We start from the raw sequence: 20,470 nt of genomic DNA, 5'->3' as shown, positions 1-20,470 counted from the left end.
GATCTGGGTGTGTCAGAAAAGGGAGATGTGCTGTGCTGGGAGGCCTCCAGGATCTGGGTTGGGAACCACTGGTCTAGAATACTCTCTTGTTTCAAAGGTTCACTAAACCAGACTCAAAATCAGTCTATACCTTCTAATCTGAGTCCAGCTAAATGATCTTGCCTGCTCTGACCCTAAACACAATTATAAAGTTGGATTTTAGATTATCAGTAGCTGTAACTCACTCTGCCTCCAGTGTGGTCAGCCAGCCTTCCCACCTCAGCCAAACGACAGTCCTCTCCTTCAAAGGTCATCACTGACACTATCACACTATAAACAATGACAGAAACGAGCAACTTAATTACCCTCATCGCATTATACATGTTTATATTACACTTAATTATCAGATTTGCATCTTAAATTTTATCCTATTCAACAAACGTGTGCTCTGTTTCTGAGTTTAAACTAGCGTAATATTCAAAATTAGAATTGTCCTTTATTACTCACCCCTTTTCTGCAGCATAATAGGCTAAGTGGTTGTAAAAATAGGGTGAGGGGGTGGGACAATGGGAAGACTCTTGTTGTAATTGGCCTAGACCTATGTTGGCCTGCCCATCTGTGCAAATTATGACCTGAAAACAAATGAAATAAAAACTAATCAAATCAGTAAATAAAGAATATATGTGTAAAAATATATATATATATATATATATTAAAAAGGCCCCACTTTGGCCATGGCTTGTCTTTGGTTATATTTATTATAAAAAATACACAGTATCGTTTTCAGAATGTGGAATTATGAAATACAAACCTTTGACCCAGTGAACTGTGATGCCATGGCGACAGAGATGAGAGCAGCTGGACCCAGTGCTGTAGCACCATGCTCTCTGAGTCTGGTGAGAGGAAACAATTGTTAAAAAATGTCAAAAAATAAATAATAAATGAATCACGTGTTGAGGTAGACACACAACAGAGCTGTTCAGGTTGTAGTCCAGGAGGAGAATGAGCATTTTTGAGCCATGGGTTCCCTTGTATTTACTATGGGTTTTTATAATGTGTTTTTTCATTTTATGTTTAAAACAAGGTCTTTGATAAACATTTCTTCAAGACACTTGAACATTTGGTTCTACAACATAAATTAGACATAATCATAACCCAAACTTGAATTGAAATTTGAATTTGAAGTTGCTATATAAGAACTACTAAATACTCTTTAACCATTACGATTGCAAAATTCTGGCCTGTTAATATTATCTAGAGTATAAAAATACACAAAATGAGGGACATTCTTTTCCTATTTTGCTCCTAAACTATGGTATTATATATATAATTTATTCCTAGCAGTGTTCGGGACTCAGACACACTCTCTCAGTTTTAGTCTAGACTAAAGACTCATCTATTCAGCCAGGCATACACCTAATTTATCCATCATACTCATAGTTATGCTGCATTAGTCAGGTATGCCAGAACCGGAAACACTTCCCATGTTCTATAACTCTGCCTCATATTCTTTCAACCTCGGGATATATATCCTGAGATTACCAGATCCTGCCAGATCCAGCTCTGGATAAAATGGAATGCATAGACAATAAAGTAATTGCCAACTAAATCCTTCATCAGCCAATCTACAGTATGTGCACTTCTGCAGTTAATTCAAGATGGACTTTGAAAACTTTTACTCATTTATCTTACAATTCATGCAAAATCATTTGTTTAAACAATGGCCCCTAACATTTACTTAGTTTACTAATTTAAACCATGACTTGTTCTTCACATAAATAACTAATATTGGCATTATATTCATGCTGTTTAGCCAGAAGTTGAAAGTGAACCACTCTATAGGTCGTGTCTAGAAGGCAACCTCCGAATGCCCTAATTCTAGCAAGAGGCACTTGTGACGTTATCTGGAGTCCCACAGAAACTCTACACATACCACTAAATCTAACCTTAAACCTAACCTTAGTAACAGTGAATGAGACTGCCGCAGGACTATGGCTGCCGGAAGATTATTTTCTAGATAATACCCAAAAAAATAGACCTTTACCACAGATTCTGTCATCACATCCAAATAGTAGCAGAATCAACCCTCTGCCTCTAGTTCTTCTATAAATGGATGATCGCAATTTTTGATGGCTTAGAAGCACTTGATAATAAACATCAACCATTTAAACATTTCTTTAGCTTGACACAGTGACTTTACAATGAGTTTCATCTTCCATTTGAATGTACAGAAGTACGAGTGAGGCTATTATCAGGGCAAAGGGTTCCCGGCTCATGAGGTTCTGTGCGCTGCTCAGGAACTCCCACAGGATTAATGCGCTTAACTCATGTCAGAATAGGCAGTGTATAAACCCAATCTTACATGTTAATCTCCTGCTTATATTTTAAATACAATGCAGGTGTAGACACCGTGACATTTCCATCTCAATATGTTACATATTTATTATTACACTGCATTGAAATCTTAGGACTTGCTGTACATATTTGGTCACCAGTGAATGCTTCCCCAATCATTGCACTCAAACTGGGAGGATATTACTCAGCGTTTAAAATGATCAAACCAGTTATTTTCTGAAATCGGACTCTGGGATGGGAATATTCCTTTATTTGAACATTTGTTAAATGACTCTTATAACATACCTGGAGATTTTAAAAGTAACGACATGAAAGCAATATGATCATTGTCATTGCTCATACTTTGTACAATCTTTATGTGTAATTTGTTTGTGACATACTGTATACCCCTGTCTTGTTTAAATGCTCTATTATGTGCTAAATATACACTTGTTTGCACTATATTCTAGCCTTTCTCTAATAAAAACATAGTTATATTTTGCAAGTGCTGCATGTTGATATATATCCTTCCCTTTAAAATCATAAAATCCAACTACAGCATTTAATTCATTCTTCATTTCATCATCCCTGAATAATGATTGGCAGGTGATGTGGGTCTGTCTAAATCAAGTATTTGGGATGAATTATAAATAAATAGACCATAATAATCCCACGCTATGTGCACTGCCATTTAAACAGAGTGCAGCAGAAGTTGTCTAAAGCTACAACTTGAAGCTTCCGTTGTGCGAACATGAAAGAGCAATTAAAGGCATTTATCAGGGTTAACATTATAGACTATGGGCTCTATTTTCATGAGTGTGCAATGTGCAGTACTATGCGCAACAACCATGCGCAACTTATCCAATTTTCGTGACCGTGCTGATTCTGTTATTTCTGAGTGCAATATTGCCATGCACTTGTTTCACAGAAGAGTCATTAAAAGACATTTTCAGATGAAGAGGCCTGTTTTGATTATTAATTACAGTGATGCCCACACATTTCATCTCCAAAGATCCATCAGATATGGCCATGCATCATGCATGGGGATATTGAATGGTACTTCAGTCTGCTGGGTCAGATTGCATTTTATCCAAAAGTGAACTGTTCCAAAGATTACTTGAAATAGGACAGAGGGGACATTACAAAGGGACATAATGCAAATAAATATAGCCACACAGTGTTCAACTCACTCCTTGATTTTCTGAGTAAGAGGCTGGATAGTCTCTGCAATGCAGTGAGGGGTGCTGTAGTTTTCTCCTTCCTTCTTCAGGTAGTCGTAGTCCACCAGAGCCCAGTCTTTCAAGGAGAGAGGAACCCTGGTACCATCCCCATATACCGTGACCTGAAAACCACAAACACAAACATCATGCTTTACTCAACTCTGATCTGTCCATTTGAGAATAACGGAAGCAGTTTGAGGATATGAACACTTGGGGAAGTGAATCTCTTGTACATTTCTGTTGTAATACAGTGATTAAAAGAATGAATAAAAGAATGAATGAAAAGAACACAATTTAAAACAGGCCACCAAAAAATTATTTGGGTATCTATTAATACTCTCTAATGATGTATTTGTCTACTTCTCTAAAAATGTATTGCTTGTCATTTTATTTGTTTCTTCTTATTCTGCGTATTTTCACGATGATATTTTGAAAAACCAAAAAGCCACAGTTGCTCCCAATGGCACGGTAGCACCTTACATAGCAGCTCTGCCGCCATTGGTGTATGTGAATGTGTGTGTGAATGGGTGAATGAGTCACAGTGTAAAGCGCTTTGAATACCGTTAAGGCTTAAAAAGGCGCTATATAAGTGCAGACCATTTACCATATGTTTGTAAATATGTAAATACATTTAATTATCAGTAAAGCCTGATTCTTATGCTTCAAGCCTTGTTGGTGGTCTGCTTAAGCTTCTTTATGTTTATTTACACAAGGTTGTTCTAGTTGGTTCTGTTCTGGTTTATGATGATGTCCCTTTGATATCCCTAGATTAATACGTCCCGTAACACCTGTGGCCTCCAGTGGCCCCTGACTCGAGGAACCAATCGTCTAGCCGTGAGGGTTGAGGGGAGGGTTCCAGTCCAACCCCATGCTCATGGCGGTCCGGGCAAGCATATCGGACAAGCCCGAAGGCGGCAGCCCAGCTGAGTCCTCCACGTCAGACGCTGTGACGCTCTCCAATGCAGCGGCAACGTCATCATCTTGCTCCATGGCTCCAACGGAGACATCAGACTGGCTGTGAGGCAAACAAGTCTCATGTCAAGCCCGGACGGAAGCAATCGAGTGTGCTGGGGGGCGGGTGGTTTGTGGGGATTTACCTGGCTAAACCGCACCCCCTGAACTCCCCAAATCACTTCCATAGCCAGCCGGTCGTCCTCAATCCCTTGGGAAGAAGGAGCAACGAAGGGGGCGGCTGGAGTGGCGTTTCCTTTAAGAAAGGAAAGCCGTGATCGCAACGATGTCATGGTCAGGTTCTCGCGATGAGTACACAAACCATCCACAAACACTTGGTTTGATCGCGACCCAGACATACAAAGCAGCGCCTATGGCTGTCAGAAGCGGAGAGATATCTGCTGCATCCAGGAACAACACAAAGGCGGAAGGGCATCTTGGTATAGACATGTCTTTAAAATTACGTTCAACGCCAAACGTAACTCTTTCATTTTCTCTTGAAAATAATACTCTTTTAGAGGAGTGTTTGCTCTTTTAGAAGACTGTTGAAGCGCCCAGGTGTGAGGACTGCACTGGCGTGCAGAGGAGGGAGAAAGCTGCTGGCAATGCACCATAGATCCAACAGGAAAGCTCGCTAGAGGTGAGGTGGAACAGAGTGAGGTTTCAGCTCGCTGAACACACACAACCGCTCAACATCGAAGAAAGAGTCTGACCGAACAGAGGCACATCCTGCCTTTTATACCCGTATGTCCGGTGGTGGGACATGCAAATTCTGTTCGCCAATTTGGCATTGCCCTTTTTCATATTCAGAGGTATCCGAGGCTCACGAAAGAAGCCCCTTGTGTCACTACAATCGACACAACGTTGAGTGTGTGACAGAAGGGGAACCTATTTTACTATAGCTTGTGTATTATTATTACATTCAATATTTTAGAAATGTCTGATTTCTGTCGCTCCGCTACTCCTTCTCTGGCTCGCCCTTTGTCTCCTCCCATAAATGTTTTTACCTCATTGTTGAAGGTCACCAGCGCCACTCTTCGGTGAGGGGATGTTTTCAACAAGGAGGACAGCACCAACTGAAGAGCTTCTTGGACTCCCTTAATCCGGAAAAAAAGGAGAAACTTAACAAAAAATCAAACAAACAAAAAACTGTTCCAAATCAGAGAAAGTACTCCATGTTCAGTGTTTGTTTAAAATAGCAGAGACAATGGAAATGTAACTATCACCACTCACTTGCAGTCGTGAAATATATGTGGGTGAGCGCATGCTGTTACCAGGAGAGATCTAAGAGAAATGACAAAGAGAGAGACAAAGAACGGCAACATATCAAATGAGGGTAACGCAAACATAATAGGTCTTGTTCAGTGTGTACGCACATATTTGTGCGTAAAACCTGTGTGCAAACCTTTTCACGCAAACATCATGATCCAACAATAAGTTTACACTTAAGATTCTTTCTAAATTTAGGATAAAATTCCAACTACAACTCAAACCACAGTAAAGCAAAACAAAACAAAAAACAAACAGAATCCCGGTGGCCTTAGTGTGGCCGATTTTGGGTTTGGGGATTACCCCCTTAGATTTGCCTCAAGCTCCCCCCAGAAACTTCTGATACCCCCACCCTGACTGACAGCAAAACGATCAAGGAGCAACCCCCCTTAACATACAAGTGCCACAACAAAGGTTGCATCATAGGACTGGCCCTGCATGCATGTGTGGGAGGTTATGATCCAGTTTTCACTCAATACGTGTCTCATCAATGGTAATCGCAATCATTATCAGGCAGCATTTATATTAAATCTGTAATAATCTGGATAATTTCACATACTGTATGTACATGCCGCTTTATCCATGCCAAAGTGTCTGTTATTGAATCTGTTACAGTAACAGAGTCTGTCCAGATTTTCGGCTAAAATGTCAGTGCATCTCATAAGATACCTGATGTAACTTCTCGGTCTGAGAAGCTGTGAGGAAAGAGATGCATTCTGAAATTATTCTGAATAATGCAGTTTTTCTGGCCACTTACCATAGTCAACAATGCGCAACCACAGATGCAGAAGATCTTGCTACATTTATGTAAAGAACTAATTTTCACTTAGCTTTGTAGGCTATTGGTTGGATAAAAGAATCCTCTACATTCCCCCCCAAAAATTAAACAGTTTGAACCGGAACTTTGTTCCCTCTAAATTCATTTCCTGGAATCAGTTCGACACCCATTTCCAGCTCTGTGTGTAACCGAAGTACTTAAAAATAATTAACTTAATTGAAAGTCAGTAATTATAATAGAACTCAATTACTATAATACTACAATGTGTAGTTTAGACCTTATAAAAGTTGTTTTTAAAATGGCACACTTTAGATAGCACCTAAGTCTTTAAATAAACATGGTTTATAATGGGGTTTGGGTGTGCAATATGCCAGTTAAAGGGCACCTATTATGGAATTTTGAAAATGACCTTTCATGTAGTGTGTAACATAGATTTAAGTGAACAAAAACATCCTGCAAAGTTTTATATATGAAAGTTCACCATAAAAAAAGTTATTGTCTCTCAAAAGTAGGAGTCGACTCGAGTCATTTTCCTTTTCGTTGTGACGTTAAGACGAAAAATTATCAAATTGTCCGCGCCCACTCATTGCGCACGCAGACACCAGGGAAAACTTGAAAACATCATGTCGACAACAAGACACTGTGTTCTGAAGTGCATATCAAAAGCGACCTTTTTTCACTGCCCAGGGACGAGCATGTGGAGAATCAGTGGCTAGAGTTTTTATTTACAACTATACCACACAAGTATAGCCGAACCTTGTGCTGTGTTCGCGTCATTTTAATGACGATTGCTTTACGAACATGAATGCTTTCAAGTGTGGATTCGCGAGCCGGTTGATACTGAAGGAAGGTTCAGTACCAAGTTTATTTGGATCAGCTTCCTCCTCCGAATCACAACCTGTAAGTATTATTAATAATTGTTGCTTTTATGTGTTTTTTAGCATGCTAAATAATATTTGTGTGTGTTGTGTAAGTTACGCTCAGTGCAGCTTCTAGGTCTCCAATGTCAATTTTTTTGAAATATGTGAAATGTTTGTCGATGTTATTGGAGTTGTCATAAAGAATAGAGTAATAACTTGTAGTAGTGCAGTGCTTTACCAATATGTTTATGCGTTGGGCTAACGCAAACAATAACTGATTGGGTGTTTACCACCGAACTTTGGGCTATGATCGCTAACATAAATCAACTCAAATTCCTTCTCTGATTTTGATTGTTTTACTACAAAGCGGTGATGGGCGTTCCGTTTCCAACAATCTCTGCACAGAGTATGATCGCTAACATAAATCAACTCAAATTCCTTCTCTGATTTTGATTTTTTTACTACAAAGCGGTGATGGGCATTCCGTTTCCGACAGTCTCTGCACAGAGTATACCAATCACAACTGACTGGGTCATCTGACCAATCACCGCAGATTAGCGTCACGCAAAGGAGGGGTTTGGAAAAATGAGTCGTTGAACGAATCATTTGGGAGTCGGTGAGTAAATCAGGTAAACATAAATGCATATTATAAGACAACAGAAGTGTTTTTTGTCATTGCATGCATGTAAAACTGTTGTTGGGGACTCCCAAAACAATATTAGGAACAATTTTAAATGCCATAATAGGTGCCCTTTAATATCTGCAGACATGCACTCCATTTAAAATAACCCAGATTCATCGACATCGAATGTTGTGTATACAGCAAATTATTTTTATGAGAACTTTTCTGCACTGATAAGTAAGAAAATCTTAGTGGCATTATTGGTGAACGAGATCCAGTGAGAGCTCTGGGAATAAAAGATGTAGATAAAACAGAAAACTGATCACCACCTCAGATGTGACACTCATACTTCCGGAAATATCCACGCAGAAGACAATGAGCATGTCATCTAGATTCTCATAATCTGTATCCTCGTCATCCTCCATGTACAGTATATCCCTGCCTGGAGGAGGCCGCAAGGGAAACCGGCCACCCTTCAGTGCAGACAGGGAATAGACATTCACCTTACCACAAAACTCACAGCTCCACATCTAGAAGAAAAAAGGGACAGGGAGCATTTTGAACACTGTTTATTTTGTGTAACACAAATTTCAGTGAAACTGGGTTTTGCAACTATTGCTATAACTTCTAGGTTACTATTGTACAATAGTAACCTAGAAGCTATAGCAAGTTATCGATTGAAGCGACACTAGGGGTCTTTCTTGAAGGCCTCGGTTACCTCTGAACTTGATAAATGATAGATTGGCAGACATCATTTGCATGTTCCCGGACATACGGGTATAAAAGGATGGAATCGTGTGTCTGTCCGTTCAGGTTTTGCACTGAGGAGCCGAGATTGAGGTTCTGCCATTACAGTGGCTCAGTACAGCATCGTGGCCGGGGGGACACAATGTCTCTTTCTCTCCATCAGGGAACGGGGGTTACAATAGTAACCTAGAAGTTCCCCTTCTGTCGCTCACTGACGTTGTGTTGATTGAAGTGACACTAGGGGTCTCTATTCAATCATGCCATGCGCTGAACCGTGTACGTGAACTGCTAATGCAGGTGCGGACAGGCAGTTGCGTGCCAAAGCAGCGGGCTGCGTCAGACTGCACGTACCCTTTCCCAATGCCCCATAAATGTGTCATAAATGTTTTAGATTCCCGGCATCCCCGAGGGGGGGAACAAATGAAGTGCCAAGCATGGGAGCAGGCCGCGACAGCTGTGCCTTTTCTCTCTCGATGTTTCTCGCATAAAGTTAAAGCGGCTGGAGCCATTTATCACTATAGCATGCATCAGGGAAGGCATTCTTTTCCAACTCCTATACTTTCAGGAGGAAAAGACCCAGCGGGGACCACATCCTGCCCAGGCTGTGGGAGATTAAATGTGGCAAATGCGTCACAAGGGTTTTCAGGCCACATGTGAAAGTGGCGCGGTGGTAGATCCTACCTAGCGAGGGAGGAGTTACTACAAACACAGCGACCTGGGGCAGAGGGAACTGCCCAAGGGAGACATGGGTCCACCAAGAGGGGGGCCATACCACGGAAAATACACACAGGGGGATTAATCCGTGATGGCCATACCCTGTGGAGCACCTATTCCAGTACAGAATAGTTAGTAACCGTAGTGGGTCTGGCTGGGAATTCCTCCGCTGACTTTGCGGATCAGAGGGCTAGGGAGGAAGAAATCCAGGGAGCGCAAGTTTAGTGGACTCTCCTGGGAGAAAGAGCGCACGTGATTGCCTCAGTGGAGGGGAAGGGTGCTAAGTGCAAGGGGAACACCCGGTCAGTCGTTCCGTATTACCGAGTTTTATGTGCTCAGACCTTAGAGAATATGGGACGAAACCGACTCAACCCTTAGATTGTAAAATCTCGTAAAGATATTGGGTGTTGCCCAGCCTGCCACTCTGCAGATGTCTGCTAGGGAGGTGCCGTTGGCCAGTGCCCAAGAGGATGCCACACTTCTCGTCGAGTGTGCTCGATCCCGCAAGGGGGCGGGCATGGCCTGGGTCAAAGCGATGGCTTCGATGACCCAGTGGGCTAGCCTCTGTTTGGAGACAGCGTTCCCTTTCTGCTGTCTACCAAAGCAGACAAAAAGCTGCTCAGAACATCTAAAGCTGCAGTCCACACAGGTACGTAAAGCATAACGATAAGGCTGGGTCTGCCTCCTCCCGGGGCAGCGCATGCAGGTTCACTGCCTGGTCCCTGAAGGGGGTCGTAGGAACCTTGGGCATGTAGCCCGGTCGAGGTCTTAGGATGACATTGGCATCTGTCAGACCGAACTCCAGGCAAGTGTCGCTGACAGAGAATGCTTGCAGGTCCCCAACCCTCTTGATGGAAGGGAGCGCGATCAGGAGGGCCGTCTTCAAGGAGAGGGATCCTATGATCAGGTTGTGCTTCCCTAAGGACTTACCTTCCACTGCATTGTGGTGAGCCGATATTGCGGCTACATGAACCTTCAAGGAGGAGGGGGGTATGGCTCGCGCTGGGACGGTGCAGGTGGGATGGCCTCTGTCGGTTTCTTCACCGCGGAAAACTGCTGGGCGAAGTTGTCGACGGTGTCACCGAATAGGAGCTAGGAGACTAGGGCATTGAGAAAGCGGGCTAGGTCGACCCCCGCATCTCGACCAGCTTCAGCCACAGGTGACATTCCTGGACCACGAGGGTGGCCATCGCCTGCCCTAGTGCCCGCGCTGTGACCTTCGTGGCCGGGAGGGCAAGGTTGTTCGCAGAGGGCAGTTCCTGCAGCACGTCGGGTTTAGGACTACCCAAGTGCAGATCTTTAAGTGCCTTGGCCTGGTGGACTTGCAGAAGGGCCATGGCATACAGGGTGGAGGCGGCCTGTCGGTGGAGGCTTTTGCGTTCAGTGACGACATCATCCTAAAGGCCTTGGAGGCAGGTAGATGCCCTACAGGCAACCGCTCTATCCACCTGGGGGACAGAGGTCAGACGCCGGGATGCTCTCCGATGCAGCGGCAAAATCGTTATTCAGCACGGCGGGTCCAAGGGAGTAGTCAGACTGGCCGTGGGGTGAGCCGCTCTCACCTCGAGCCCGGACGGAAGTCAACTAGCGTGCCTGGGGGCGGGTGGTTTGTGGGGATTTACCTGCCGAAACCGAGCCCGCTGCCATCCCTAAATCGCCTCCATCACCAGCCGGGTCGTCCTCAATCCCGTGGGAAGAAGTAGCGACGGGGGGGGACAGCTGGATTGGAGTTTCTTTTCAGGAAGGAAAGCTGCGACCGCAACGTTGCCATGGTTAAGTTCTCGTAGTGAGAACAAGAACCATCCACAAACGCCGCCTCAGTGTGATCGTGGCACAGACACACGAGGCAGCGGCTATGACCATCAGGAGCGGAGAGATATCGACCGCATCCAGGAACTACACAGAGGCGGAAGGTAATCTTTAAAAAGACATGTCCAGAAAAGGACATTCAAAGCCTGCTGTGTGTGCTCTTTTAGAGAAATTACACTCTTTTGTGAAAATTGTGAAGCTCTTTCAGAAGTGCTGTTGAAGTGCCCAGGGGCAAAGGCTGCACTGGTGTGCAGAGAAGGAGAAAGCCGCTGATACGTGCCGTAGATCCAACACCAAAAGGTCTGCAGAGGTGAATGGAACGGAAGGGATCTCAGCTCGCTGATCGCACAACTGCTCAGCTCCGAAGAAAAAAATCTGAATGGACAGACGCACGATTCCCTACTTTATACCGTATGTCCTGGGGAGGGACATGCAAATTCAGTCTGCCTTTTCAGTCAAATTCAGTCAAATTTCTCATTGGTCTTTTCTCAAGTTCAGAGGTAACCGAGGCCTTCAAGAAAGACCCCTAGTGTCAGTTGAATCAACACAACATCGAATGAGCGACAGACAGAAAGGGAACTCACTATTGTGTTTTGTTGTGTCTCTGGGTTGCTTGTAGAGGACATGATTGCATTGCATTTCTCACACTGTACTGGTTTCTGGTTGCTCTGTATAGCAGATGCTAAGGAAATAATGAGTGAGCTGGTCAAAGTTAGAATAGATAGCTGAGGACTTGTAATATTTAAAAGTAAACATGGAATCAAAATGTATCCTTTTTATTTTCTTATTGCATTTTCCTGGGTGTATTATGTACGTACCATCAGGGCATGAAATTCCAAAGTGAGAAATCTTTAATCAAAATGTAATAACATGCTTTGCATCGGAAATGATTTTTTGGCTTACATTACCTATCCCTCTTATTTTTCAACCCATTTTGGTATATGACAACCCCTTTTACAATCATATAATTTCCTGATGCATAAAACTAAGTCCCACCCTATTTTATTTGTTGAATATTCCATTTCATAAATACAGATTGCAAAAGTAAAACAGGTTACAAATGTCATTTTATGTTGACTGCAGACTGTTATCACACCTTTTCTAATCTCAACAAGGCTTCCCACTTTCAGTGATACTACATTAACATTAGCTTTAAGTCGAGCCTCTCCATTGTTATCCAGATCTGAGAGAAATAGAGAGAAAAAGAGAGAGAGAGAGAAAACATGTTATTTAGCAGGCAAAACCTAATAAGTGAACTTATTAAACCAAAAAATGTAAGTAATTTGTGGTTATTTGTGGTAATAACGATTCAGTTTATGCATTATGGAATAATTTGTGGGAATCTATTTGTAAGTAAGGATGGGTGAATATGTTCTCACCTCTTGGTGGCAGAGGTGGAGGGTGAAAGCTAGAGTGTGTGTGTTTCTGCTGTATGTTACGGGGTGGTACAGGAGGTGGAACCAGTGACGGAGCTGTAAAAAAATGGAAACATATACCTAATTATACAGTATATATCAAATATACATTGGCCCCAAAAAGTGTTTGGACAATTGACAGTGGCTTCAGTTAAAGGTCAAAGTTAAAATGTTTTGCAGGAATTCTAGGCATTGTTTGGGCATATAATCAACAAGCTTCAATATAAGTGCTGTGGTTAGTTTTCCTCAGTTTTAAGCCACCAAAGCTTTCTGCTTATGGAAACTAGAGCATCAACAATCAGACATTTTCTTTTCTGTTGCATCCTATATGACTCTGTAGGGTTTAGATTAGAGCTTTTGAAGGTCCTACAGTGATTTTTACTGGATGTATGAGGTTAGTACCCCACAAAATCACAAAGGAATCCGGAGTACTCATGGGTGTATCTTCTATTTGACAACCAGAAAGTGTCCAAATATTCTGTTATTTATCAAACTGGAAAACAATAGATATAATTAGGCTAAGTTCTTTTTGTGCAATGTGTGCTTGTACTATCTTTCTTTAAAATTGATGCCACTTGGTTTGATATTCTGTTGCATTGCAAATAATCTAAAGCAATGAGGTTCATTCATTTTCAAGTGCATATATAATATATATACATATATGCAGTATATAAAATTGTATATATTTATTATTGTAGTGGGGTTAAAGGGAATGGAGGAGGTGAGAACCGGCTTGACGATATAAATAATATTTTAATTATAAATTTAACCAAACACACACACACACACACACACACACACACACACACACACACACACACACAGGTGTCGGACAACTGTCCGTAAATCTCTCTCTCTTTTGCACTGCCGTCCTTGTCGGCCTTTATCCCTCTCGGAGGCATGATTAGCCTGATTAGGGGCTGGGTGTGCAGCATCATGACCCGGCCCCACCCTCCACTCTTCCACAATTATATATACACCGATTAGCCACAACATTAAATCCACCTGCCTAATATTGTGTTGGTCCCCCTAGTGCAACCAAAAATGCACCAGAGATTATATTCTTTTCACCACAATAGTACAGAGTGGTTATCTGAGTTACTGTAGACTTTGTCAGTTTGGACCATTCCGGCCATTCTCTGTTGACCTCTCTCATCAACAAGGCATTTCTGTCCACAGAACTGCTGCTCTCTGAATGTTTCTGTTTTTGGTACCATTCGGAGTAAATCCTAGAGACTGTTGTTCATGAAAATCCCAGGAGATTAGCAGTTACAGAAATACTCAAACAAAGCCCATCTGGCGCCAACAATCATCCATGTGATTATCTAATCAGCCAATCATGTGGCAGCAGTGCAGTGCGTAAAATCAGTCAGATACGGGTCAGGAGCTGCAGTTAATGTTCACATCAACCATCAGAATGGGGGGGAAAAATGTAATCTCAATCATTTGGACTTTGACATGATTGTTGGTGCCAGATGGGCTGGATCAAGTATTTCTGTAACTGTTGATCTCCTGGGATTTTCACACACAACAGTCTCTAGAATTTACTCAGAATGGTGCCAAAACCAAAAAACATCCAGTGAGTGGCAGATCTGTGGATGGAAACACCTTGTTGATGAGATCAACAGTGAATGGCCAGACTGGTTAGAACTGACAAAGTCTGCAGTAACTCAGATAACCACCCTGTACAATTGTGGTGAGAACAATATCAGCACAGAATGCTATTCTTGTTCAGGTTTGTGCTGTTCTGGTGGCACGAGGGGGACATACACAATAATAGGCAGGTGGTTTTAATTTTGTGGCTGATTGGTTGAATATATACGGTTGCCAAAAGTTTGGAATAATGTACAAATTTTGCTGTTTCGGAAGGAAATTGGTACTTTAATTCACCAAAGTGGCATAAAACTGGTCACAAAGTATAGTCAAGACATTACTGATGTAAAAAACAACTTTTTTGTAAATTTTTGATCAAATCTAGAAAGGCCCCATTTCAGCAGCCATCACTCCAACACCTTATCCTTGAGTGATCATGCTAAATTGCTAATTTGGAACTAGAAAATCACTTGCCATTATATCAAACACAGCTGAAAACTATTTGGTTCGTTAAATGAAGCTTAACATTGTCTTTGTGTTTGTTTTTGAGTTGCCACAGTGTGCAATAGACTGGCATTTCTGACAATATTAGTTCAAAAATGGCAAAAAAAAGAAACAGCTTTCTCTAGAAACTCTTCAGTCAATCATCAAAAATTGCCAAGAAAACTGAAGATTTTATACAAAGGTGTACACTACCATCTTCAAAGACAAAGGACAACTGGCTCTTACAAGGACAGAAAGAGATGTGGAAGGTCCAGATGTACAACTAAACAAGACGATAATACATCAGAGTCTCTAGTTTGAGAAATAGACACCTCACATGACCTCAGCTGACAGCTTCATTGAATTCTACCCGCTCAACACCAACAATTACAAGAAAAAGCTACTTTTGAAACAGAAAAAGAAAAAGAAAAAGGTTAGAGTAGGCAAAGAAACACAGACATTAAACAGATAATTGGAAAAGCATGTTCTGGATCTGAACCCCCAACAAGTGCACAACAAGACTGCCACATCTATGGCAAGTGCTACAGGAAGTGTGGGGTGAAATGTCACCTGAGTATCTGGACAAACTGACAGCTAGAATGTCAAGGATCTGTAAAGCTGTCTTTGCTGCACATGGAGGATTTTTTGATGAGAACTCTTTGAAGTAGTTTAAGAAGTTCTGAATATTTTAATACAATTTTAATAGTACATTTTCACATTATTAATGTCCTGACTGATACATTGTGATCAGTTAAATGCCACTTTGGTGAATAAAAATATATTTGGTGAATATATACTGTATATATACACACACTTTAGTATAATCACATGAATATATAAATGTGTGTGTGTGTGTGTGTGTGTGTGTGTGTGTGTGTGTGTGTGTGTGTGTGTGTGTGTGTGTGTGTGTGTGTGTGTGTGTGTGTGTGTGTGTGTGTGGCAGGTAGTTTTTTCCGATCTATGATCAACCAATCATCAATGTTCCGTCATCGTTTCCAGTTCTTCACACCCACAAAAGGATGTGAATATTTTTTTCAAAGAAAGAAAGAAACACTTCTTTGTAAGAGCACTTGTGCACTTTTAAACTGGATGAATGGTTTCACTCAACTTTTAACTGTCAAGTCTTTTTAATGGAACAAATCTGTAATTTATGTAGTTCTGCATCAATAACAATAACAAAAAAGTTGGTATAATAAAAAACATTCATCATGCATGGGCTCATTTTATGCAAGCTCACATGTACAAGCCACATCAATTGGCCGGAACAATGTTCATAAAGTAGAGCTTAAAGGTGAAAAACACAACTTCATCAACTCACTTGGTTTCTGAACGATGGTAACGCGGTTGTCGTAAGGATGCTCTGAGACAGACTGAGCTCTGGACAGACCAAAGGGCAGACTTGAGGTGGAACCTATAAAGAATGAGGATTACAGATTGGTTATTTGGAAATAATCGAATGTTATAAGAGGTTCAGAGGCGTAACCATATTAACAATAAACAATGGACTCCAGATATAGTATAAGCCATGTAATATAATATTACCACAAGAGCAGCGTATGCTGTCATACTATGTGGGCAAAATGATCACAATGGAAACCTGCCATTTATATGTTATTATAGGCTATATAATGGCCTTTAACAGTAAATAGATTATGCTGTACAAAAAATGTATGAAACAGCAGCAAATATCTAAAAGTTAATAAAAATGTACGTGTGAAATGCATGACAACCTAACATGTATGAAAAAAATTGGTGTCTTGTAAACAGTTAAACTTTTTAATTAAAATCTAACATTTAAATTATCCTAATTTAAGTTTTTCCATAAGGTACTTGGTACTAAGGTATGGTGTTGGGTATGTTACTTCTGCTTTGTAATCTGGTGCTGATTACAAATGACACAATTAAAATAGCAATCATTAATGGCCCTTTTTATGTAATTTACATTTACATTTACATTTATGCATTTGGCAGACGCTTTTATCCAAAGCGACTTACAGTGCACTTATTACAGGGACAACCCCCCCGGAGCAAACTGGAGTTAAGTGCCTTGCTCAAGGGCCCAACAGTGGCATCTTGGTGGTGCTGGGGCTTGAACCCCCGACCTTCTGGTCAGTAACCCTGAGCCTCAACCACTGAGCCACCACTGCCCCAATATAATAATGTAATATTATCTGATTACTTCTGCATTACTTTTGAGCTAATATAGATCTATGAGAATTGTACAATGCATAGTACATGAAAAACAAAAAACAGAGCAAAGAGGAACATTTTCCTACACTAATATCAACAATACAAATTGCCACACATAAAGTGTTTTTACAGCATGTTTTTATTTTATTATTATTAAAATCTTTAATTAAACAATGGTATACTAGTTATTTCTGTATTTGGTCAAATATTGAATGAGACAGCTCCATCTTCAGTGTAAGCAGTCAGTGCACTCTGGAATCACATGAAGTACCAGTGAACTTAACTCAGATTCAAACTACTTTATTGTTCGGTGACAGGCGGATTGTTTTGTCTTCTTTTTTTGTTTGTTTTGATTTTCTCTTTTTCTCCCCAATTTTGAATGCTCAATCCCTAATGCACTCTAAATCCTCATGGTGGTGTAGTAACTCGCCTCAATCTGGGTGGCGGTGGACGAATCTCTGTTGCCTCCAAATCTGAGACCGTCAATCTGCACATCTTGTCGCGTGGCTTGTTGAGCGCGTTTCCGCGGAGACATTGTGCGTGTGGAGCCTTCATGCTATTCTCCACAGCATCCATGCACAACTCACCATGCATCCCATCGAGATACCATGGTGTGGTATAACCACATTATAGTGACCATGAGGAGGTTACCCCATGTGACTCTACCCTCCCTTGCAACCGGTAAATAGAAGTTGGAAACAGATGAGCAACTACATACTGTTTGCAAACATTCAGGCTCTGGCCACACCGTTGTGGAAGGCGTTTAGGGTATTATTTAAATATGAGGATCAAGACAACATGTAGCCTAAAACCTTAATGAGTTTGTCAATAAAATGCGTTATCAATTACTTCATGCCTCATTCTAAGAACAGCATTCACACAAGATCAGTAAAATAAGCTGTTTTAAACACTCTATGATGATTTAAAGTAATATATATATATATATATATATATATATATATATATATATATATATATATATATATTCAGTAGATAATGTGCGATTTATCATGTTTACCTTTTGCATTCGTGGTGCTAATGTGCTAACACGCTATACGCATCCATAATATGCTCCAGTTACACTCTGTTATTGTAATTTATGATGACACCAATACTACTGCAAAGTTGGGTGTATAACCAAAAGTGAATACCGTACAGAAAAAGGTTGATGATATGTGAAACTTTGCGGTTCCAGGTGGCACATGATGAAGCAGCATATCAAACAACAGAATTAATGGGCACGTAATAGTATTTAAGTAGATTTGAATCCTTTTGTAGACTAATTAAACAACAACAACAACAAAAGCATGACATGGCCTTGGAAGTGTCTTGGAAGATGTAGGTACATTTACACCAGCAATAACTTTACGGCAGCATGTTCATGTTGACTAAGCTCCAGGTCACATCCACCATTGTTGACATGAACCAATGACAGAAGGTGTTTGGCAGGCGGTAAGAAGTTTTCCTAAAGGTTTGCCTTGGTGAGATGTTACGAACCACAAAAGAAATTCAAAAACACATTTGTTTTGTCACAGATTTTGTTCTAAATTACATCGCACACGTTCATTCTTTGATTACGTAGGAAAGTATGCATGGGCTTTTAACCCTAATGATACTGAGACCAAGGAGTGTTCTTTCACTTACTTCTGTGCAAAAGTATAGCCAACAATCAAAAGGGATGAGATGGCAAAAAAAAAAATTTTTTTTTTATTATGTGTATTTAAAACTGTACTCTCATAACAAGTACTTGATTTTTGTAGTCTGGTTACATTAACCCAGATTAAATGTAGTCCAGGACTATCCAACACTGTTTGAAACTAGCACACAAAACCACTGTTGGTGAAAACAATTCTTTGTGTAATTGAACTATTGACTCAAACCCTTATGATTACCGAAATACAGTCCTCGTGACAGCCTTCCCTGTGTGACAACTCAAAGCCTCTGTCTCCATATAATTTTCAGTTTGTCAACAATTCTCAATTCTTCTTCTTGTCTAACATCTCTTGTCAGCATAATATTCCAAGTAATATTACATGTGGTCTCCGTTTTCATTCATAGATTTACAGCTTGTGACTGACCTTGATTTGAGACTTTAGCTTCATCTTCTGTTAAGTTTTCAGCCCTCCAGTTACACACAACATGACTGCATGCAAACTCCATCTCTTTTGAGTGAAAGAAAAAGAGAAAGTAATGATAAAAACAGCCCAAGCTCTATTCTCTATAAGTCAGATTAAAATAGATTGTGATAGCTACAGACTTCAGCTAGTTTTACGTAAAACTATTAACTCTTTCCTGGTTTTCTTTTGTACATAGATTATAGCAGATAATACTGTGCGTTTCTATGTAATTTAGGCAGGACTCGGGTTAATTTTTTTCTAAGACTTTCATTTCCTGCTGAAATGGTTCTCACTAACTTTGATCTTGTGAGCTTTGTTGATGGCAGTTCTACTATGAATAAGCTGAATAAACCTATTCAGTTATTTAGTTTCCTTGTAAATCAAACTAATCTAGAAAATGCTCTGACTAAATCACTGAAAGGAAACTGGCATGTGCTTTATTTTATAATAACATCCATCAGTGTGTTTCTCCTTTCACTTCTCTTCTCTCCTTTTCTAGCAGATTTAGTAGAAACCACAAATATGATTTCAACATAACCCAAGCATTAAGTGAAACTAAAAATATAATGAGAAATATAAAGCCAATATTTTAAAGTATAATATTTTTAAGAATGTACCTGGTGATAGTAGCTCAAAGTGATGTGTCTGCCATTCAGCTTGCTAGAAACCCGACAACATTATGGTACTACTCTTCACACAACTACTGTGCATGTTTAACTGCGATAAAGGAAGTGAGGAAACTGTGGTTACACGAAAGGAAAAAAATAAAATAAAAAACAGAAAGCGTGAAAGGAAACATGATGTCCAGATTGAATGTGGTTAAGTGTCTTTATTTTGTAAAGACTTCTTAAGTCAGACACTCCCTTGTTTTTCTTGTCCTCATTCATTTAACATGGACTTTGACACATATGTCAGGCTGACCTTTATATAGATATAGTATTATAGCTTAACCATTTAATCATTAAAAGCATTGCAATTCTCTATTGTCACACTCTTTCTATTATAAAGAGAAGCTCAGCACATTTACTTCAAAAAGATAAACATCAACCAGGGCACAATGTGGATTGTCAAGTTTCTTGTGTGGATGCATTTGAGCATGTGGGTAACGATAATACTGATGTGCAATGTTAGCATGCAGTGTTTGCAATAATTATATTAACCGTATATCATTTTAAAAATGATGTAGCCACAGATTATAAAGACAAAGTTAATTTATTATCTTAAAATTAAGTTTAAACATGTAACAAAATATATATATATATTTTTAAGGTTCTAATAATGTTCCTCTTGCATTCAAAATGAACATATCTCAACAAAAGTCGTTTTTAGAGTAATACATAAAAACAATTCAGTTACATATACTTGATCTTACTAATTCATGATTTTATT

At 40.4% G+C, this 20,470-nt stretch overlaps 1 protein-coding gene across 1 annotated transcript in view; it reads right to left on the bottom strand.

Moving 5' to 3' along the window:
• Positions 1 to 19,901, bottom strand: part of LOC127651910 (circularly permutated Ras protein 1-like) — a 29,564-nt gene extending 9,663 nt beyond the window's left edge. The window contains exons 1-13 of the mRNA XM_052137969.1: positions 19,699 to 19,901; positions 19,043 to 19,126; positions 16,093 to 16,185; positions 12,663 to 12,755; positions 12,380 to 12,466; positions 11,868 to 11,965; positions 8,343 to 8,543; positions 5,718 to 5,768; positions 5,492 to 5,581; positions 3,504 to 3,655; positions 791 to 872; positions 487 to 611; positions 225 to 309 (exon numbers count right to left, since the gene is read on the bottom strand). Of these exons, the coding sequence (XP_051993929.1) occupies positions 225 to 309; positions 487 to 611; positions 791 to 872; positions 3,504 to 3,655; positions 5,492 to 5,581; positions 5,718 to 5,768; positions 8,343 to 8,543; positions 11,868 to 11,965; positions 12,380 to 12,466; positions 12,663 to 12,755; positions 16,093 to 16,185; positions 19,043 to 19,124 (1,239 nt within the window). The 5' untranslated portion in view covers positions 19,125 to 19,126; positions 19,699 to 19,901. The remainder of the gene's footprint in view (positions 1 to 224; positions 310 to 486; positions 612 to 790; positions 873 to 3,503; positions 3,656 to 5,491; positions 5,582 to 5,717; positions 5,769 to 8,342; positions 8,544 to 11,867; positions 11,966 to 12,379; positions 12,467 to 12,662; positions 12,756 to 16,092; positions 16,186 to 19,042; positions 19,127 to 19,698) is intronic.
• Positions 19,902 to 20,470: the final 569 nt, after the last annotated feature.

The sequence above is a fragment of the Xyrauchen texanus genome, chromosome 1, assembly GCF_025860055.1.
Source record: "Xyrauchen texanus isolate HMW12.3.18 chromosome 1, RBS_HiC_50CHRs, whole genome shotgun sequence".
Classification (NCBI taxonomy): Eukaryota; Metazoa; Chordata; class Actinopteri; order Cypriniformes; family Catostomidae; genus Xyrauchen; species Xyrauchen texanus.
Note: the sequence above shows the minus strand (reverse complement) of the source record. Positions and strands in the feature narration are given on the sequence as shown.